This window comes from Nicotiana tabacum, chromosome 5, assembly GCF_000715075.1.
Source record: "Nicotiana tabacum cultivar K326 chromosome 5, ASM71507v2, whole genome shotgun sequence".
In the NCBI taxonomy this organism is placed as follows: domain Eukaryota; kingdom Viridiplantae; phylum Streptophyta; class Magnoliopsida; order Solanales; family Solanaceae; genus Nicotiana; species Nicotiana tabacum.
In genome coordinates, this window is record NC_134084.1 from 140,306,045 (window position 1) to 140,328,945 (window position 22,901).

The window sequence follows — 22,901 nt, forward strand, 5'->3', positions numbered from 1 at the left end:
TATTACCAAAAAAAAAAAAGGAAAGAAATTAGTAAATTCAATACCAACCAAACCAACTGTTTATACATTATTGGATGGGATCATCACATCACATTGTAAAATCCATCACCCTTTTGTAGTTGTTTGTCTAAATGACAATCCAACTGCTTAAATATTAGAAAAAGCTCTAAGCTCAAAATATAGCTTTCAAAGGTAACAACCAAAAGGCAAATGACCAAAAGAAAAGAAAAGAAAAAACCAAAAAATTCATTGAGCAGAATATCCAAACACCAAACTAAGTAAAATGATAGAAAGTTGATTTGCCACCATTTGCATGTATTAAACAAAGGAAAAGGTTGTTCCTTTATGTAAACGGCCCATATGGGTTGGTAGGCCAATGAAAACTATATATAAAACGAATTCCAACAAACACTTTGCCTTTTAATTTCTTAATTAATTACAATGTACATCTTCCAACTTCCTAAATAAACAAATTGTGCATTATTGCTCTCTCCCTCATGAGAATTTTGTACTTTTTGATTGATTCAAGACCCCACAACATCCTCAAAAGGAAACTTCATCAAACTTTACAACCCCCCCCCCTATGTGACCTACAATAATGACTTGTATAAAATAGTTTTTTAAAGGATATTAAAATAAATATTTTTGAGATTGAGATATAGTTATTATTGTTGTATCCGTATCTGTTAAGAGCCGAGCGGAGCTCTATGGGGAATGCCTTTTCTTCTTCTAGAATTTGAAGGTGGCGGAGGTGGGGTGGTTGGGTATATGTCATGTTGTGAGCCTTCACGCAATTGATCTCCAAATAATTCTTCCTTTTTTGATGATGGAATCACTCTTCCTTCTCTTGATGATATCCCTTCACCTCTTTGCAATGCTACTTCATTCTTGGAATCTAAGATAAAGCTTGCATTTCCATTCCTCTTTATTCCTACAAGCTAAGTCATTAAAAAAATTTGATATAGTCCAAAAATGTAACTCATCTTTCAAAACATAATTCATAACTTAATTAAATGGGAATCAACATATAGTGTATACCTTGTGTGCCCAAAAAAGAAATTGCAATAATAGCATCAAAAGTTAGGCCGCTTATATTCATGAAAAAGATGGCATGGGTATTATATATCTATATACATTTATACCTTCTTAGATCCCAATGTGGCTACTATGGGGAGTCACAAATTTAATTAGGGGATTCGAAGATGCAAGATTTGAACCCGTGACCTGAAATAATTATTAAATAAATTTTATTACTATATTATAAATTTTTCTTATGTAAAGAAGATTCAACAATTTATATATGTACGAATAAATTATTTATACAATGTTTCTCGGCCAGACGGATTCAATTCAACCTCATTTAATAAAAAATAGCTCCACCCTATCTCTATGTACATGTGTATAATAAAATGCCAATCCACGATTTTTGAGTTGTTAGCATATGATATGATAGGAGATGATTCTTTGGTAGGGAGTTACAATCAATGATGGTGATCAAGATGTGAAATATGAAGAAGAGTGGGACATGGTCATGAATCATGATGTATGAACGATGCTATGCCATGGCTAAGATAGCTAGCTAACAAGGTAGTCTGGTGCATAAGATATCTGGGAAGGACCGCACCCTAAAGGATGTGATGTAAATAACATACCCTAATGCAAGCATTAGTGGCTGCTTTCACGGCTCAAACCGTAACCTACAGGTCACATGGAGACAACTTTACCGTTGCTCCAAAGCTCCCCTTCCCCTTCGACTAACATAATGAAGTAATACTGAATAAGAAAAATGTAGGAAAACAAGATTAATATAAATGGGGAGAAAATAAGTAAATAATTTACCTTACATCCGAGAGAACAGAAACGGAAAGTGTCCAAAAGGCTTCTCCCACATATTTCACAAACGTGAGAACTTGCTTTGCCAGTACTCTTTGGTTGTGGCCTTTCATTTAGGAACAAAACCCTCGCACTGTTAATTACATATGTCTGCACTCCACTTATATCCAATACCTTCTGAATCTCTGAAACCCTTACCACATCATGATATGAAGATCTCCTTATCTATTTCAAGAAAAGGGGAAAAAAATACACATTACTAATTAATTTCAACCGCATTTTGTGGAAAAATAATGTCCAAACCACATACCTAACTTTTTTTCTAAAAAATTGAAACAAAAAGGATACTTACCATGTAAGAAAAGATACATTACAAGAATCAAGACATGATCATAATGATATTCATAATGTCAACATTTAAGATACCAAAAATTTACTACTAATGCTACTACTATATAATGGACTTTATATTGCGCGAATTCAGATTAATCAGGATGGTGTTTTAGACCTCGAATGATTGGAGGGGAAAAAAAGAATGTTGCAAAGGGAATCAAACAAAATTACCTGAATGACTTGATGGTCTTTGTGTTTGGAGGAGCGACAATAGAAGCAAAACGCATTGTCATTGCAGTCTAAGCAGTACATATTACATTCACTTCGCGCAGCGTCACCGTGCGTCCGGCAGATAGAGAAAAAAGCAGTGTTTAATAAAGGTTCTAGCCATGGAGGAACCAGCATTGTCATGAGAAAGACTTGTAATCCGTCTAAACTTCCGACTAGCGACTTATTGTGACCCGCTCAAAATACTCCAGACTAAGACCTTATTCACACGGCGAAAGAATCAAGAAACAATGTAATGTGAATAAGTTGGACAAAGGGATTCTTGGATTCTTGTAATGATGGTGAAGAATCCAGAGAAGAATTAGGGGGGGGAGAGAGAATTGAGGAAGTGGGGTTGGAAAAGGAAGAAGGAAGGCCTAACCTAAACAAACAGCAACTTAGAATTCAACTACAAAAGCATTTAACTAATATACAAGTAAATCAAACGGCTGATAAAGAATGTGGTGGCTGAGGCTAGATTTCAGCCGTTAGATTATGGGGAAAAAAGGAAAGAGAAAAAGGGTATGGGTTTGGCGCTTACGTTACTTTGGATGTTCTTTGCGTCTCTATGTAGGCAGAAAGGTCGGCTATTAAGCTACGTCTAAGCTAAAACAGCTGGTCACTAAACGACGTCGTTGTTGTTGTTTTTATGCAGCTTCTTACGTGTCATTGTCTCAATGGAGGTTTGATGTGGGTCCCACGATATGGTTTCTTATTGTAAATTACGTCGATATGAGAATTGAGTATAATGAGCTTTTTAAAGTTCCATAAATACCCTTTATTGTCTAAATATTTACCATTTCGGTCGATAAAATTTATAGTTTGGCGAGGCTTCTCCAAAACGGAGAAGCACTTTTTTTTATTTTTTTTTAAAAGTTGAAATATTGGGCCAAGGTTTTGGAAGAAAAAAATTTGAGGAAAAACAGAAGTAGTTTTGGAGAAACAAAAAAAATAACTTTTTCATAAAAGTACTTTTTAGAAAAATACTTTTGAGAGAAATACACTTAGAAATACTTTTTAAAATTTTGGTCAAATAATAATTGCTGGTTGGAAATGCTTTTTAAATTAGTTAGTTAAACACAAACTGATTCTACCAAAAATACTTTTGAGACAACCATTTCTCAAAATAAGCTGATTTTCAATGTTTGGCCAAATAGGTTATTAGAGTTTCTTGAGAATGGCTTCTTTAATTCATAATTTTTGGCAGTATGAATGTCAAATTTTCAAAAGGAAAAAATGTGGTGACATGGTTTGGATTCGATAGAAATTTTATTTTAGTTTATTATTTATAAAGTTACATAAATTTATAAAAATTAGTTGTAAATTGAAATAAAAATATATATTAGTAACTATAATTTAGTGATAACAATTTATAAGAAGCACATGTTATGTAATAATTGAGTTGACATAATAAGCATCAATGTAGATAAATTCTTTCTTTGGGATCCTTTTATCTTTAACTATATATTTTACTTTACTTTTCAAGCTCCCATTTGGATATAGATTTTTTTTTTTACCTTTTTGACAAAAAAATATTTTAAAATACTATTTGTTCATGAAATTTTGATCTGTTTTTTTAAAAAAAAATGAAGAAAAAATTTCAGGTTCCAAAAAGCAGTTTGGAGCAATTTTTGGGTGAACATCTTTTCTTCCACTCGTAAACTTCAACCTTTTTTCAAGTAAAATGCATGCCCAAACACAATTTTAAATTCTAAAAATTATTTTCAATACAATTTCAAAATTCTTTTTTAAAGTTTTAACTAAATCTATGTCTGAACGCTAGCTTAGTAGTTATACATGTTATTGATTTGGCTAGTAAGTTTCTAACATTGCGCGTCTAAGGAAGAAAAAATAATTAATATTCTGAAGGATGATTTTTTTAATTCAAAATTTTAATAAACTAAGGATAAGGTACAATAGCACCACGGCACACTGATAATATAATACAAAAAAGGAACAATAATACAATATTGCAGATGAGAAATAAATCAAAAATGTTTTAGAGAAAGAAGACATAATTCAATTCTTCATATAATTAGCCGCGATTCAAGATTAGAAAAGATCAAAATGGTGTACCCGGAAATACTTAAGTAAATTGCTTAAGTATAATATTCTTAGGAACTAGAAGCGATTAAGGTTCTTTTTATTATTTCGCCTATCACTTTCAACAGTACTTAATTAATCATAAATTGAATAAAAAGTACTACTTTTTCAAAGTAGTTTTAAAAAAACGAAATATAATCTCATGGATTTGGAAAAGAGAAATATAATAGAAAAAAACAGAAAAGAACAGCTCAACGGAGCTGCCAGCATTGAGTAGCTTATACAAATAATTTGTCTTTTACTATGTACCCTTGGAAAATAAAATAAAGAGGAAAAAAATAGGATATGAACATTCGTAATTTGATATATTTATATACACACATACATTTGTTTATTTTAGCTCTATGTATACTTGAGTGTAGATCAGTTATTGCTTTGGTTTCTCATTTGGTGTTTCATATTTATTTTTGAATTCCGAATAATTCGAATTTTTCATCACATGAATTAATTAGAGAGAAAAATATTTTTTACTATATTAGTTTATATTCTCAGACCTTAAACCCGAAATATTTAATTAAGAATAGAGATCTTATCCGTTTCACCAAAAATCTTGTTGGTTATTGCTTCTATTATCTAACTAATAAGGAAATTACTATGCACAAGTTGGCGAGATAACAAAATAAAATCCGTTTTACAACCTAATATATTATCATATTTTTTCAATAACATTAATTATATAAGAATAAAAGTAATATAATAATCAAACACTAAAGTAAGAAGAAACATGCAGCAGCATCTCCCCGGCATTAAAAATCAAGAGGCCATTTTTTCTGGTCTTTATCGGTCGTTAGTTTGAACATTCTGATTTTTTAGTAACAGCTTATTTATTTATTTATTTATTTTTCAAAGAACTTTTCAATTTCAATTTTTTTTAATTAATGAAGAGTTGTAAATGATGCAGTTTTTCATTAAAAATTGACGTTCTCTTCCACTAATCAAAACACACAATTCTTTAAACTTAACCTGCAAGCATCTAAACAATTTTCCTTTTTCCACAAAAAATTTCTGCAAAACCCTTTTTCATGAAGTAATCCAAATGAAAAGTAAATTATGGGCCACATCAAAAACACTTAGTTGTGGTAGGATGACTGAGATCCTTCTGCCCTTAATTAGATGTTTCGAATCGAATACAATATAAAAATTCTGCTAAAAGTAGTTCCCAACATGAATTTGAATACATAATAAGGCAAAGTTGATCGTGTGATAATCAAGTCAATTTGAACAAGTATAACTTGACTTAATTTTAGGGGCAGTCAATTTTTGGTTATACATACATTTTCACAAATAAATTGTCCAAGATTAATGATTTTAGATGTCTATTTAAAATAAGTGTGACGGAAAAAATACTAACTCAAATTGAATGGATTTAAAATAATGTTACTATATGAATCTAGTTTTTGTCTGTTCATTTTTCTGCTGAAAAAAGACCACCACGTCAATAAAAGAATTTCTGGTGATGATTTGACACTTGACAGTTTCTTGCATGTTAGAGGTCAAGATCTGAGAAAATTGAGGGAGATGTGGGAATCCTTTTTGTCCGTCAATAAATTACGATATTGCATTCAACTATTCAAGGGGTATATTAAATGCCTTTTCTTGACAAATTCTAATGTCTCAACGCTCCTCTCAATTGTATATACGTCTAAGGGGAAATTGCCCAACTTTGTCTATCACTTGTATATATGGATTTGGATCTCTTAACTCATCCAATAGTACTAATAAGAAAAAAGAAATACATTTTTTACCTTGAAGAAAAATGGAAATTAAAAAATAGATATTTGAGTTGCAACTCATTAACAAACTTCTTAATTTGAGTCTTCTAGCTGCAAAATTTAATTTTCATTGGAGGTTTTTGTCACTTTGAAACTCGACTAACTTATATTCGTGCCCAAAATTTTCGGTATGTAAGTATTCCCTGTAAGAAACGATTCTATACAGGACTCTAACCAAAACCTCTAATTTTCTAGCGAGCCTCCGCCCAAACATTGCACAAATTCCTTTCACTAAAACAAATAAATAAAATTGCTGGCGTATAAGTGATAGCAAAACCTTATCCACCTTCAACAAAATCAATAATTTAATGGTTAGGTAATCTTTCTTCCTTCGTTACATAGTCGTTGTTGTGGGAAAAAAAACAATATGAATTGAGGAATTGAATTTGCATTGGGGAAATAAAGAGGGAACTTTTTTGCATAAATTTGGGACGACTTTATCAAAAGACTATAACCGAAAAGAAATTGTTTTTCAAAACGACAATTGCGCTCCTCAATTGCAAAGTAGCTTTATGCATACTTATTATAATACTCTTCTTTCTTTCCAGAAGTAAAACTCTATCGTAATACTTCTAAATTACTACTAGGAGATAACAGTATTTGGAATTAAGTTTTAGCTATTAGTATGTTTAAATGATTCTTTTAAACAACTTCTTAGTTATGTAATAAAATATGAGATAGTAGAAAATATAGAAAACTTCTTTATTTTATATTTTTAATTTTTATTTCATATAATATTGGATTCGGATTAAATTACTTTAATGAAGTCACATGAATAGCTACCGGCGAAAAATAATAATAAAAATCCCTTATTTTGGGGATAGGTTCAAAAAGGTCACTTAAATATACTCTTGAGCGGTTTGGATCTTTTGAATCGTCAAAAGTGAGTACCTTTAGTCTCTGTCAAATATTTATCAAACTATGTCTGTTAAATTTTTATGAAAATTATGAAAAAAAAGATTTAAATTGATTCACCATGAAACCCCGTCAATCACAAAAATCACAACACCAAAAATATACTACTAGACACCAAAAGTATGTTAAAGCAGTAGAAATTACAACAACAACCCAGTATAATTTCACTAGTGGAGTCTTGGGGAGGGTAGTGTGTACGCAGACCTTACCCCTACCCTGGGGTAGAGAGGCTGTTTCCAAATAGGCCCTCGACATCCTTACCTCCAAGAACTCCCCACCTTGCTCTTGGGGTGACTCGAACTCACAACCTCTTGATTGGAAGTGGAGGTTGTTTACCATCAAAACAACCCCTCTTGTCTAAAGCAGTAGAAAATGCACTTATAGAAATAAGACCAAAAATAACAGAAACCACTAAAATGCACCTCCAAAAGTGATTGTAAGTTAAATAGGGTTGTCAATGAAATTTAACAATCATAACATGGGAAAAGGGCCTGATTTACCCCTTTACTTTGAAAATAATACTTATATTAGCCCCCATTATACTATCAGGCCATTTAAACCCTTACTGTTAGTGAAGTAGCCGTATTAGCCCCTATTTTTAATAGATTTCCAACTAAACGGAAAAAACTTTAAAAAATTATATTTTTACTGACATGACTACTTTTTTAGCCATATATTTTATTTTTTATTAATATACCATTGCGTTCTTCCCCAAATTTGGCTTACTCCATGGCAGGACCTTAAGTTTCTTTCCAAACAACATCATATAAAAGAAATCTCTTTCCAAGCAAAAACAAAACAAAAGAGCATAGAGAGATGATGTCGAAAAAATACAAAAATACCTAATAATTTGGCAGGATCTTATTTACTGAGCCTAGTAAAAAAAATATCTGGCAAAGCGACTCATTGCTCTTGCAAAAATTTATTGCCTTTATGGCATAAAATAGCAAAATATGAAAGACCCCATATCCACAATTATTTCAAGAGTTCCAATTAAAACCAAAGAACTATGAAGTTGAAAATTGAAATTAAGAGTTGAAACAAATAAATTTGCAAGTAGAGGAAGACACAAGAGAGAGAGATTAATGAAGGATCAAGTGGTTTAGACCTTAGAGTTTTAAGGCTTAGACTCATACATATATTGTAGAGGTCAAAAATTCAATTTTTGTTTTGGTAAATTTCGAAGCCAAGAATTTATTCTGAAATTGAAATTATTTAGGTTGCCTCTTATTTATTTGACGGGCTAAATGGGTTATAGGTTTTCGGTAATTAGTTGCTATTTCATAGGATATGAGTTTAAATTATCATTAGGTATACTAATACTCAGCCCCCCATATCAATTTAAAAATGGGTCGTGAGTAAGAAAAAGCAAAAGAAAAAAATAAGTAAAAATTAAGAGTTGGTGAGGTAGCATATCACTTGGCGTACACCTCACCAAAAATGTCAGGCCATAATGGACTTAATAACCGGGTCCTTGCCACGATGGAAATTTGTTAAAAATAGGGGCAAATGCGATTACTTTACTAACGGTAGGGTTTCAAATGAGCTTATAGTATAACGGGGATAATATTGTATTATTTTGTAAAGTAGAGGGGTAAATCAGACCCTTTACCCATTATTAAATACTCGATAGAGGATAAAATACTCAGTTTTAACAAACTTAAAGAATCAAAACAGCACATAAATATGTTTAAGGAACCATTTTGAATCTACTCTCAAAGCAACCACTTTCCACCAAGAGGTTGTGAGTTCGAGTCTCCCCAAGAGTAAGGTGGGAAGTTCTTGGAGGGAAGGATATTGGGGGTCTATTTGGAAACAACTTCTCTACCCTAAGATATGGGTAAGGTTTGCGTACACACTATCCTCCCCAGACCCCACTAAATTGAATTATATTGGGTTATTGTTGTTGCTGTTGTCGCACTGGTCTCAAAGCATAAGGGACCATAAATAAATTACATAAATAAATTAAACTAAAGGAATACAAAAAAAAAAAAGGAAAAGAAATAAAAAACAATAACAGAAAATAGAACGAAATTGAGAAGCTCTTTCTTTGTTCGTAGTCAGAAAAGGAAATCAGTCAATTGAAAGGTAACAGCGTTTTGCAATCCGATCATCAAAGGCATAGCTTGCGTCATACTTCTCATATGTTCAGATTCTGGTAATATTATTTCTTTCAGATTTACGGATTTCACTTCCTTTTCCACTTCCCAATCTGATGATCGCGTTTCGTAGTTGAATTGTTCGTTTGTTTTTCGTTTTTTCTCATTTTTTGCTAATTTTGAAGAATCTGCTAAATTTGCTTTACGCACTGTGTTAGGGTAGATCGAGGATTTAGACGCTGCGGGTTTTGAGTAGAGATAGAGAGAGAGTTACGAAATGTATATCTAACTCTATCTATAGTTGTTTTTCGCACATATATATTGCGTTGGACCTTGATACACTAGGTTCTACCCAACCCACGAACCTGTTGTTGGATCACCACTGATATCCATGTAATTTCAATTGGATGTTTGATTATAGCTAGTAGCTGAGCAGGAATTTTAACGAAGGGATTCAGAATTTCAGAACTTGCGACCTATAGTAAGCCAAAGGGATTCAAAAGTACACATACGAAAAAAAAGATTTGGCCTATTTGTGCAGTCCGATTTTCTAACGAAGGGAATTCAATTGAACCCCCTTCATTGGCTGTGACTCCGCCTTAGATTATAGGATAACTTGTTTTGACTTGTGCGCTGCCGTGCCATGCTGTATGTAGTAGAATATATGAGTAAGACGTTAACTTCTAATCTGAGTTATCTTTAAGACTTTGGCATACATATCTCAATCACTCAATTATGCCCCTCAATCCTAAATTAATTGGTGTCGACTACATGAGTTCTTTGTACCTATTCTCACTTTGCGTCATGTTAACAGGGGTTCTGAAGAGCAACAAGCTCAGCCACATCCTCAGGAAGCTAATAATGGTTCAATGTATTCGCCATCTGTAGTCAGTTCACCAAGTTCTTCCCGCCCTGCAACCCCTAGTTCAAGCTCGTCTGGCAGCTTTAATGTGCAGAGGCCAACAAACAGGCCAAGCTCTGTGTCCCATGTTTCTCCAGCAGAGGCTGCTGGCATCATTGCTGCTTTAAAAGATAAGAGGTAGATGTTAGTTGATATGCGAAAGCAATTACACTTATAAAGCAAGGATTATCAATTACATTTTAGCATACAGTTCTTGCAGTTTTTCTTTCTACAGGAATTAGGTTCTGAACTTGCTGGGATTTGTAACAAAGATTCTCTCTGCATTTCCTATCTGGTTATCAAGACCAGCTTAATGTTAACATCTAGAAATGAAAATCAATATATTTTGGTGTTTCCGATATAATAGTGTGAATAAAAATCCTAAAAACTTTATAGTGGTGATAAGTATGCTTTAGGAATCAACCTTTTTGAGTGTTGATGAATGCTCTTCCATGAAAGAGTTTTGCTTTCTTATCTTATGGCACGTTATGAGCACCAATTGTGCAACGAACGGAGTGCATTGGGAAAATCTGTACCTTAGTACAGATTTTGTCATTTGGTAGCAGAATCCTTGCAATACATGCAGAGAGGCTGGCTGATAGGAAATGCGTTAATCAAGATATATGTTTTCCATCCAAAAATAGGTCCTCATGGTTCGCTTCACAGTCAGAGACATCTTTCTGGTACATGAAAGAGCATATATATTTTAGTTTTATCATTAGTATCAGAGAAAGCATGTAGAAGGAGCATTTAGTGGCATCCTTTAATGCACCATTCGTGCATGTTTTTAGTATAAGTTAGTATTAGTAAGTTTTATCTGTGAAATATGAATTTGTGTTTACAGTATCTTCTGCCAGCAGATGAATGTCAGCAAATATTTCATGACTTGGTCATCTAATTTTTGTACTTGGGATTGGAAAAGGAAAAAAGAGAGATATTTTCCTGATAAAGAAAGATGATGACTTTATATTTTTCGGTGATTAAACAATTAAGTGAAAGGTTTAGCATTTTTCCTTATTCTTCTTTGCAATTGTACTTTCTGATTTTCTGGCGTGCTTGTTAATTTATTCAGTGTTGATGAACTTCGGAAGCTTCTTTCTGACGATGATGCTTATCGCAACTTCTTACTTTCACTTGAGGCTGTCAAAACTCAGAGTAAAGTAAGTAGTATAATTATTTGTTTCTTTCTGCTCTGTGTTTCTTGCTGCTCTGTGTTTCTTGCTATACCTTGTTCACTTTGATTGTTAAGCATACGCGATGGACCTGATACATTCTCATTTTCTCAAATAAGGCGCTGTGCTCCACCAAATTATACATATATCAAATTGAATGTAAAATCGAGTGAGTTTCTATTTCTTGTAGTAAAGAATCAAGTTTTACGTGTGAGATGACTGAAATTAGTTTTTCTGTCTGTGTGGGATTTTACATTCATGATGCCATAATGTATTGAAGCAATTCAAGTTGCTTACAATCTTATCCACAACAGTGTATTGCTTTTTGGTAACCCCATCTCATACAAATCAAGTATCACAATACTTGCACGTTCAGAGTTCAATGACCGTGTTCTTGCTTTCTTTTTTTCCCTTGCCAAAATGAAGTAGAGTGAACTTTCTACCCCCTCTATGCTCTGCCCTTCTTCTTATACACTTAATGCATGTGATGGATTGTGTATCCTCGTGTTTTATGGCTGTTAGTAGGGTAATATCAAGGGAAGAAGACAATTATTTTATCAGTTATAGACACCATGATCATGATGTAATGTTTTTTTCCTGCTCTATGTTGATTTTTGTGGTTACATGTTACTCTTACTGTTTTCCCCATATCTGATCAGGTCAAGGACGAGCTTCGGAATGAAACTCTGCAGCTTGCTAGTAAGTTATAGATTGCTCTTTGCCTTATTGTGCGTAATGCTTTATTGACCAGTATTGCAGATAGTTTATGGTGAACTCTTTTATACAGGGGAGAATTTAGAAAAAGAACCTCGGATAATGGAGCTCAGGAATCAGGTTAGATACTTCACATTGTTTCTAGGATATTGATTTCTTTTTCAAAAGCATTTTTAACCTTTCAGCATCAAAGCACTGATAGTGGAAACTTCCATGTACCCTCCATTATTTTTGTTTACAGTGTAGAATCATCCGCACAACTGAATTGGCTGCTGCTCAAGAAAAGCTGCATGAGCTAGAAAGGAGAAAAGAAGAGCTTCTGAAGTTGTACTCCCCTTTATCTCTCCTCCATCACCTACAAGGTAAATAGTGGAAGCACATAAACTTGTATACTTTTTTGCTTCTTTTTGCTTCTTCGTTATTCTTTATGCATAGGTAAAATAATTTGAACTAAGCTTAGATTAACAGGGCTATAGCATACTTTTAGGGTACTATTCTCATGAGGCTTTCACTTCAACACATTGAGTGAACAGCCCGGTAGGAGTCAAGTCAGCATTTAAATTAGACCGGTCGAAATAAACTTTTCAGGTCTAGACATAGTAAGAGCTTGACATAGAGAGTGCTTTGTTGACTCGGTTATGTTGCATGATATATCTGAAATTGCGTAATGTTCTTCTAAATCCTCTAGGGCTTTCTGCTAGAGCTCCACAAAATAGTCATAATTCAATAGCGCGTGTATGTTTTGTATTTCTTCATAACCAGTTCATATGCTAGGCTTCGTCTTTAATTAAAACAAAAAATCATGGGAGATCAGGGTTTAAATCCCTGCAGAGACAAGAAACGCTAGGTAGTTTTTCTATCTGGCTAACCCTTAGTAGGCAGCGTTAGGTGGGAGATAGCAGGTTGAGGTGTGCGCGAGATGGCCCGAACACCACCTTTATGAAAAAGAAATATCCAAATTGGACCTTAATAATATGCACAACGCGACCAGTATATGTCAGTACTGCATTATTATGTGCATTCTTCATTGGTGCCCTCTTGATCTACTTTAACAATATGCTTATTTTCCTCAACCTCTTGCAAAACCTTTAGTTTCTCTCGATAAGTTTTCACTCTACTCCAATATTCAAATACTTTTTAGAGTAGTACACTCTACAGCATTTTTATTATGTCCTAATGAACAAATTCCATCCATATGAATGTTATCATCAGATTGTGTCCGAGTATTCTGCTTGGTTCAAACTTTTTTTCTTTTCTACACCTCAATGCTATCCGTTCTTCATCAGGAGCTCAGTTCAACTCTTTTTTCTTTCTTTTTGGGCAAAGCATTTCAACTGTTAAAATGGGTCTACATTTGCCAACTCCAAATAGCTTTGAAATTTTTGCTATGGCGGTTCGCAAACCTAAATTGCCCTATCAGTGATGATTTAAGCTGCTAATGAAGGGTGACTGAATCAAAATTGCTAACATTCTTTTTTAAGGAAGTTCAAAATTGCTAACATTCTTTTTGCCTGCTCTAGCTGATATCACCTGGAAAAGGATGGGTAGATGCGAACACCCTGTATAACACTCAGATATATTAAGGATCATCTTAAGATTATTGGGTTTTAATTTGGCAATGAAACTTTTTCTCTCTTCTTGCAGAAGTTCCACGTAATGTGAGCAACTATATGTAGGATCGGGAATTTTAGCTTAATAGCTTATGCTCAATTTAGTTCACATTGTTACTTTGTTCTTGGTAGTGGTGTTATGTTGGGGAATAAGGGGATTGATTTGTAGATCAACAAAGAATTTCCAATTTGAAGTTTCTATTAGATGCCTCTTTCCACCGCACAACTTCCTAAATGATTATGTGAATAAAAAGCTGGATTATAGTAATTAAGGAACTTCAGTTACTCAGTGATGGGATTAGATAGCTGAAAAATCAGACTTGCCAGAGAAAAGACTGTTAACTGATGTTGCTATTGCTACAGATGCCATGAAGAAAACAGAGGAGGAATCTGAAGCCATGCTTGGCCAGCTTCTTGATCGAGAAATTGATCTTACAACATTCGTGCAGAAGTACAAAAAACTGGGATGCAGTTACCACAGACGTTCCCTCACACATCTTGCTGCTAAGTCATCTTTTGCTGCTTGAATGATTTGATACATGGATATTACAGCTTTGGCAGCTCGTTATTGAAACCATAGAGTGTAAATATTCTCCAGATGTAATTTTGGGATCAACTTCAGGCTCACTGCAAGTTTCTACAGGGACAAATTGAACTAATTGTCATTGAAATATCTGTCACTTATCATGCTTACGCTCTAACACAGACAGGCTTTTGTATGCCAATTCCTCATGCCTCATCTGGCTTAATAATCTTTGTAGGGAAAGAGGAAGAGATACGGCTTAATGTTCACTACTCAGTTCAGAGGCATGAAATTTGTTGTTAGAATTGCATTTTTACCATAAGATTTCAACCATGGGTAGTTACTCGTTTTGATTCTTATGAAAGTAACTACTGAAGGTGCAGGCCTTTTCGTTTTTACCACCTTTACCAGTGAACAATGCACCATGGGATAGAGAAATGATATGACAACTCGCGTTTCTCCCCCGCCTTTACCCTCCCTCCAAACAATTGCTATGTCTTAAATGTCTAGTTAGTTGCAATCCGCTTGAATTTCAACCATCTATTTGACTCATTTTGACTTCATTCTGTTATCAGTATTAGATTCAGGTTATCTAGCAGCAGATGTTTTCAGCGATTTCTGATTGTATACATATCTCTAAACTGATTAAGAAGTATTTCTAGTACTAGCAAATACTTCATGTAAATGTACTGTCATGACTACTTTAAACTCAATTTGTTTGTATTTCGTATCGCCCGTATGGCGCGTCTATTTTCATTTCTAATGTGTTTATCAAAGTTCACATGAATTTTGAGAGATTGCAGGTCTTCCGACAACTTATTTCGTTTGATTTTAAGTCTATTTGATCTTGTTCTAACACCTCCAGTTATCATGGTGCACCTATATAACATATTTATAAGCTGACCTTCGGTCTGAAGTGATCATTTCTAACCTCAACTAATGTTGCGATGGCTACGCATCTTATCATCTACATTTTTGTTCAGTCATCCTGTGAATATGTTGGGGCTATTAAAATCGAACTTTGCTCTTTCCTCCTTCACAGAGACGTCCTGCAGCTGTCTTCCCTATACTTTCCTTCACCAGTAATCAACAATCAACATCGACCCAAACTACTCTAAATATGTAAAAAAAAATTGATGAAAAAGAAAAAATATCCCGACAATGCCAACAAACTGTTTGAAACTTATTGATCAATCGATGATGAAAACATAGAGCAAAACGCTTTATATCTTTTTCACAGTCATCCTTCAATTTTTGATCCCCTATACGCTTTATAGGTTTCTCATTGTATTATCAAAAAGTAATGACCATCCAAGTACAAAGGTTAGTGGTTAAGGACAAGGAGTTAGAGCCAACGAAAAGGAGCTCAAATCACCTGGCACTGCACAGAAACGTCCAAAGAGAAACAAAATAACAGCTATTCCTTTCCTACAGTTTTTCAAACTTCTGCTGTTGTATCGAGTAGAGCGAGATGCTATAGGAATGTTATTAAACCTTTGATCAAACTTATAAGACAGAGACTACAGTGGCTACACCAGAAAGCCAACAAACTGAGAACCCTCAATTCACAACACTGATTAGGAGCTACAAAGAAGAGAACAAGAAGCAAGAACATAAGAAACCACCCTTGTCTATAGAAGTTCCACCCTCAAGTGAAAGACTGCACCAGCAACAAGACCCAGAGAATTTTCAGCTCCCTGTACGTTCCTCGTTCAGTCTGTCAATTTCCTTCTCCCACTTGAGTACAAACATTTGGCGGCCAAAGGGGACAATGAGGTTGTATCGGAAAACCTGCACCAACACCCATGTATTAGTAGCAGCTCTAATTTACTATGCTAAACCTCAACAATTCCAAAATGAGCCAGCCAAACAATTTTCTAGACGAATTTGAAAAATGTGTTTTCCAGAACCAACACAAGTTGGTTTTGAGAAACAAAACCACGACCAAAGAGCAGCTCAAGGTCCAGCTTTGGCTGAAACAAAGGGCCAGTGTCAGAAGTAACCAACAATTCTTTTCTCCTTTTAACCATTTCCTTTTCTTTCCATTATAATGAAACACATTTAGTAGCATTTAAATATGTCTTAAGACAGTTTTGATCTATTAAGTTTCACCTATACGAAAGTGACTAATAAAGTTTTAAGCTTTGTTGAAATGTGTGATCATCTCATCTAAAAACTTAAGGCGTTAGAGAGAGCACATTTAATTTACTTAATTAAACCTTCAAAACACCCCTTCACGTGCAGGCCTGATTCTTTTTCAGTTTTGATAATAGGTGGCGATGAGACTTGAACCAAAGACTTCTGCCTACTCTGATACTACGTCGAACCGTGTGACTATCTCATACAAAAGCTTAAATTGTTAGAGAAGCACACTTTTATTTACTTAATTATGTCTTTAACATGTTTAAGTGATGTTTTTTCAACACAACTGATTTGCTAACTAAACTAAATCCAAATCTGTAGGTTGTTTTAAAGAATCAGACCCAAAAAACTAGAGATCCCTAAACCAAAACCAAAAACCAAATTGTTTTTCTCAACCAAACATTTAGAAAGATATAGCTGCAAAAATCATCCTAGGGGATAAAATTGAAGAAAGGTTCAACCCATATGCAATATATCTGCATGGATCGTTATCTCATTTTTCCAAAACCTTCTACTTAGTTGTCGAAGGACAGTAAACAGTTCATCTCATGTATCCAGCTAGGTGACCATCCCTCAACCAGAAAACCTGAAGAGAGTTCTTTTTCTAAATGGGCATGGCTGTTATGAATCTTTAGTGACTTTGTCCATCAAAGCTTAACAAATTTTGACGCTAGTACCCTAGCTCAACCATCTCGCATAAAAGGGTATAAAATCTGATAAAGCATCAAATATGGAAAATCCAGATGCATCTATGTGCACGCAGAAAATACCGGACATACTTTGACAATAAAAACGGGGTAAAGGAGTAGCAGTTCACCATACATGGAATAGGGGAAAAAAGGAACCTAAAAGCTAATTGAAAAGTAAATCAGTTCCTCACTCTGCTCACCTTGTTATTGATGTCACGCATCTGCAGCTTTAGAGACTCGGATGCCTCGATCCATTTAGAATCACCGACAGTGTCTTTATGTGTCCATGCCTTTTTAAGTGCTGATCTCCAATCAACTACATTACTTCTTATTTCTTTGTTCAATTCAACCCACTCAGGTGCACATTTATTTCTGGAGAGAATCCTATACAAGGTATCTTCAGCTGGATCAACATGAGGATTAGTATTGAGGTCCAAGGGTTTTCCCTTCCCTGGCAAGTTCTCAAATTGCCCTTCTTCCATGGAATGCCATATTCGTTGTTCAACAACATTTATAATATCAGTTTCTGACCTGACCAATGGTCATTCAAGATTAAAAACCAGAATTTCATTAAGAAATTTTCCAAAATAAAAACTGTACGATTGTCTCTTAACACTCAGGATAAATCAGAATCCTATTAACCACAAATGCAGATGCTCCAGCCAAAAACAGCAATAGTAACTAAGCCAAAGCTAGAGAATCATGCAACATACTTTCATGAATTAAAAGAACATTCTTCTGACTATTTTTCCATGACAAATGAAGTTATATACTAAGAACGTATTCTGGCACACACCACACCAGTCATAGCATTAAGATCATAAGTTCTCCCCTTTTTAACAAACAGAGGTGGAAACTTAAATCAACATCACCGAATTTTTTTGTTATAGCAATTCATGCACAAAATTCAACATATTATCCTAGCAGCCGTATTAACACATTATATCATTTTCTCAAATACTAGGTGACGGAAACTATAATCTGCAACACAAACGAGTTGCACTTATTATTATCCCGTAAAAATCACAAGCTTCCAATATCCAATCATCAACTAATACAAGGAGCTAGTAGAAATGAATTCACTTACTACACAAAGCAATATTTCAATTGCCATTTTTCTACGTAGAATACGCCAGTGAATACGAAAGTTAAGTAAAAATATTACCTAACGGAGTTACGTTGACCACGAAGTTCAGGCGGAAGCTTACGGTCGTTGACGGAGTCGATAACGCCGGAGAGACGATCGGTGATTTTCTTAGTAGGCTTAGGAAATTCACTATCAGAAGAGGAAGAATAAGATGAACATCGTAGCTTAAACGCACCATGGCTGAAGGTTTCAATTCTGGCCGCCGATCTAAGAGCGACTGAGGACGATAAAACTCCGACCGATCTCGCGAAACGAGCTGCCATGGCGGTGGAGGGAAATTCCCTCCCTCACGCTGTTTGGGCTTATTGGGCTTGGGCCTAAGGGGTCCTGATGATTTTGACAATTTTAATTTGTTATGCGGCCGACTCAAAATTTTTGGGGAGAAATTTAAAAATAGCCAGATTTACAACTGGTCGTTCAAAAATAGCCCAATTTTAAAAGTAATCGAGATTTAGCCACTTTTCATGTAAAGATAAATCTGAGCGAAAACACTGTTCAAAACTCGAAAAATACGCCAGTATATTATACTGGAGTTCCAGCATAAGTATGCTTGAACTCCAGCATATTATACTGGAGTTCTAGGATAAGTATGTTGGAACTCCAACACAATATACTGGAGTTCCAGCAAGTATAATTGTCCAGTATAATATATTGGAGTTTGGAGCACCGGTGCTCCAGTCTCCAATATATTATACTAGAGTCAGCAAAGTATACCGATCCAGCATAATATGCTGGAGTTCATACACAGGTGCACCAGAATCCAGTATATTATGATGGACCGGTCTCTGTTGCAGCAAAATAGTGGCTAATTTTCATTGACTTCGTAAACGCTGGCTATTTTTGAATGACTAGTCCGAAAACTGGCTATATTGTGCTATTTTTACAAATTTTTGCTATACGTGGCCTACTCTATATCACTAAACGAAACTCAGCTCTAATTGGACCTTTTCCTGGTCTAATTCTTGAATTCGGGTAAGGAGCATTTGCATCTATACTCGCTTTTTGTGTCACGTTTTAACTTGTGCTCGCTTTGTAAAAAAATTGCAAGCGAACCCGTTTTTTCGCATAACTTCAGCATACAGGGCTGAAGTAGCAAAGGCAGTCACGCAAAACATCAGCATTCTAGTAGCCGGACCTGAAGTTCAGCTCTAGAGCTGAAGTTTTTGTTTTGTAACTGGCGAACTTCAGCTCTAGAGCTAAAATTTTTATTTTTGTAACTGACGAACTTCAGCTCTAGAGCTGAAGTTTTTGTCTTTGTAACTGGGGAACTTCAGCTCTAGAGCTGAAGTTTTGTTATATATTTGTTCTATATTAATGAAAAGTTAGTTTCCATTAATTTTGGAAATATTGTACCTGTGAGCACGTGATTTTTGTTTTTTGCGCGACAGTCGCTCCAAAAGAATAAAAATTGATCCTGCTGTACAATTTTGGATTTCTGTGCGGCACTTTGTTGATTTATTTGTGACCTTGGCCCATTTTTATTTATTTACTTTATTAAAACAAAATTCAAAAAATGTGTACGTGTCATGCATAATCTGAACCGTAACATGGTTTAAATAGAAAGGCATAAACAGGCCTCTTTGTCCGTGATTTTGTTTTGTTTGATTTTACCTGTTTTGAAATATCTTTAGTGTGTGTGCAAATAATTGTATTGAGTGTGTATTTAATTTTAATTTGATTTTTTTTGCTTAGTTTTGTTTTTAAAATGAATAAGAAAACAAATAAAAAAAAGAGAAAAGGGCCCTTTCTTCTTCCGGATTGGGCCAATTTATTAAATAAATTGGCCCAAAACAAACAGCCCAAAACCCAGGCCTGCCCGGTCCAACACCAGTGGATGCCCAGGGTGTCTAAACGACACCGTTTTAATCCAGTGTGGTTTGGGCCGTTGATCTCAAATTGATCAACGGCCAAGATCAATTCCCCGTAACCCACCAACAAACCCGACCCGTTTCCACCCGGACCAACCCAAACCCCTTACCCTCAAAACGACACCGTTCCACTTAAGCCATCAGATCCAGACCGTAGATCTAAATTGATCTAACGGTCGAGATCCGCCTACCCATTCCATATATAAGCCCTTAACATACCCTGCCCCCCTATCCGATACCCCAGCCTTCGTCTTCAACCTCATCCCCTTCAAACCCTAGAGCCGCCCCTGTATCCCCCACCATGAAAACCGGCGGCATGAACTCCGGTGACCTTCCCCTTAACACCCTAGAACGCCCTTGTCATCCTGAACCCAAATCTATCAACCATGTAGTTCGAATCCCTCCCCACCTTCTCGAATCTTCATTTGAAGATTCGAGTCAAAACTCGATCTACTCAGTTTAACCCCAGTTTCATACCAGACACTCCCCAGACCCCCCTCGTGACCAAACCATACTTGGTTTGGTCCGAATCTGATCAGGGAGGCATGAATCCCGGATCTGAGTTTTGGAAATTTTGTGTTCCTCCGTCACTGGTTCAACCGAAGAGATTAAGGTCTAATGGACTTTAATCAAAGTGTTTCTCGTCTGAGAAACACTTCGTTTAAAGTCCGTTCAGTCTTAAGAAAGGCCTGACCAAGTCCGAGTTAAGGTTTTGATCTTTGGCGGTTTAAGGTGAGTTTTCTTTCTTTTCTTAGTTGTTTTGGTTCGTTTGATTGTTGTAAGGGTCTGTTCATTTTCTGTTTATGTCTTTGACCTCTATCAACTGTGCTTCAACCACTTTGCCTGAGCCTCTGTTTGTTTGTCAAAATCCCCCTCTTATTCTGATAAGGCATTATGTATTTGTTTGTGCAAGTAGCTGATTTTCGAGTTTGGACTGACTAGTTGACTCCTCGAGTGCATTTCTGCTTAGTCAGTATAATTCGAACCATGTATCGATACTGTTTAAATGTCTGATTTTTGGCTACGATTGTGTATGTTAATGCTAATATAGTCGAGTCGACATGTGTCGTCAATTAGTTTCAACTGTCCGAACAATAACAAATCGATTTGCTTCTGTTGAACATTTGCCTGAATCAATTAAGAACCAAGTCCTGTTACTTATAGTCGTTAATATGATTTCAGAAACCTAAGGCTTGATCTGTAATTGAAATCTGAGTTGATAGCATGTGCACTTGTGCACAGCATGTGCATTGTGTACAGCCTGGTTTCCTGCATAAAAAGGCTTTTGATTTTAAAAATGGTTTGACAGCATATGCTGTCAGATATATTCTACTGCTCATATTTGCTTTTGGTTAATAAAATGGGAAAGTTTAAGGCTGCCAGGGGAATGATGGGGTTTTATACTTAATTAGCTAAAGTGGAACTGAAAAGAAAAAAGCACATGGGAGGGGTGTTTGATATACTCTAAACAGGCTGTTAAAAGGGGTAAGGAAGGCTTATAAAAGGGGAGGACATCAGAGAATTGGGGAGAGGACCGGGGGAGAAAAAAAAAAGAAGAGATACAGAGGATTGGAGAGATAGGCAGATTTGAGAGAAAGAAAGGGAGATAGAGACTGAACCCTGAAAGCTGAAAAAGAAAAACACACACACAGAGAGAGAACACTGAGAAAGAATTCTTTGATAGCTCAAATAGATTTCAGGACTGAACATTTGAGAGTTCAAATTCTGGAAACAGAAAATTGGAAAAGAAATTTTTGTCTGATAACTCAGACAGACAAAAACTAGAAATTGCTTCCTTTCCTTTATTTTGATTTCACTAAATCTAGACCTGTTTTTGTGCAACACTAATTTCTCCCAACTGAGTCTGCTTGGTTGTTGCTTTGTTCCATTCTGAGACTTGGTCTAGCTGGGATCTAGATTCTGCCCCAATTATTTCATTTGTTGCTGCTGCTGTTACTCTGATTCCTGTTGCTGCTGATCTTCCCTGTTTTTCTCCTTCTCCTTTGCATTTCAGTATTTCCAGGTACACATCGAGTCCCCATATTGGTGTAACCGAAACAGTTTGAAAGCATGAAATGAAAAAGAGTTGAAAACGTTCAAAGTTATTTGTTGTAATATTTGTGGTATATTAATGGGCCTGTGTAGTTGTTAGTTTACAATTCAACAGTACGAAAATGTATGTTAACTAACACTCATCTGAGTTTAGTCCTTCATGTTTTAGTTTGTAGTTGTTTTGTTAATACGGGGTATAGATACTCCAAACTTATACTATGCTGCTTTGTTTTATTTTATTCCTTTTGCTGTGTCTCGTTAGGTAGTGCACAAGATCACATTCAAATCACCTTAGTAACAATGTCTAGTAGTTAATCCCTTTAATCTTGCCTAAGTAAGTTTAGCTAAATTCAACTCAAGAAATGTTCGGAATATGTAGCGTTTCACCAGCCTGTATGTCATTTTTATCAAAATCAAAGAGAGGGTCCGCGAAATACTGCGTTTTTCATCTTGCAAACAATTCACCAAATGAATCAAATGATTGACAGGAAATCTGGATTTGGTTAAGTAAATTAGCACGTACCTTTTTTTTTTTTTTAGAGACAAACATAATAAAAAATGTAGCTACTTTAGGATATCTCTCGTAAATAATAAGACGAGCCTCGCCAAATAAAAAATACAAATTGCGGGGCCCTCAACAACTAATCATAATATTTAGAATTCGGGCTAGGCCGTTTAGTGAATCTCATGGCCTTCTCAGAAAATAGTAACGCGTTAGACTCTTTAGGCGCGGCTTAATTAAATCATATTCTTAAATTCGG

General features: G+C 35.2%; 3 protein-coding genes across 5 annotated transcripts; 1 reads left to right on the forward strand and 2 right to left on the reverse strand.

Moving 5' to 3' along the window:
• Nucleotides 1-402: 402 nt before the first annotated feature.
• LOC107812519 (protein RGF1 INDUCIBLE TRANSCRIPTION FACTOR 1) lies at nt 403-3,001 on the reverse strand. Its single transcript, XM_016637647.2, has 3 exons — nt 2,398-3,001; nt 1,840-2,058; nt 403-938 (listed from the first exon to the last, which is right to left on the reverse strand). Exons 1-3 carry the CDS (start codon nt 2,575-2,577, stop codon nt 687-689), a joined length of 651 nt encoding a protein of 216 aa, XP_016493133.1. The 5' UTR covers nt 2,578-3,001; the 3' UTR covers nt 403-686.
• Nucleotides 3,002-9,218: 6,217 nt separating this feature from the next.
• On the forward strand, nt 9,219-14,601 carry LOC107812520 (vacuolar protein-sorting-associated protein 37 homolog 1-like). 2 transcript variants are annotated; one of them, XM_016637648.2, is made up of 7 exons: nt 9,219-9,381; nt 10,137-10,361; nt 11,296-11,383; nt 12,055-12,094; nt 12,183-12,229; nt 12,351-12,471; nt 14,083-14,601. In XM_016637648.2, the coding sequence occupies exons 1-7, from the start codon at nt 9,368-9,370 to the stop codon at nt 14,244-14,246; spliced, it is 699 nt and encodes a 232-aa protein (XP_016493134.1). In that variant the 5' UTR covers nt 9,219-9,367; the 3' UTR covers nt 14,247-14,601. The 2 variants fall into 2 exon arrangements, with proteins under 2 accessions (XP_016493134.1, XP_075110244.1); XM_075254143.1 differs by lacking the exon at nt 9,219-9,381 and adding an exon at nt 9,852-9,990.
• A 1,116-nt stretch (nt 14,602-15,717) lies between these two features.
• Nucleotides 15,718-18,560, reverse strand: LOC107812521 (uncharacterized). 2 transcript variants are annotated; one of them, XM_016637649.2, is made up of 3 exons: nt 18,239-18,560; nt 17,274-17,604; nt 15,718-16,033 (listed from the first exon to the last, which is right to left on the reverse strand). In XM_016637649.2, the coding sequence occupies exons 1-3, from the start codon at nt 18,481-18,483 to the stop codon at nt 15,932-15,934; spliced, it is 678 nt and encodes a 225-aa protein (XP_016493135.1). In that variant the 5' UTR covers nt 18,484-18,560; the 3' UTR covers nt 15,718-15,931. The 2 variants fall into 2 exon arrangements, with proteins under 2 accessions (XP_016493135.1, XP_075110245.1); XM_075254144.1 differs by having other exon boundaries at nt 17,274-17,599; nt 18,239-18,545.
• Nucleotides 18,561-22,901: the final 4,341 nt, after the last annotated feature.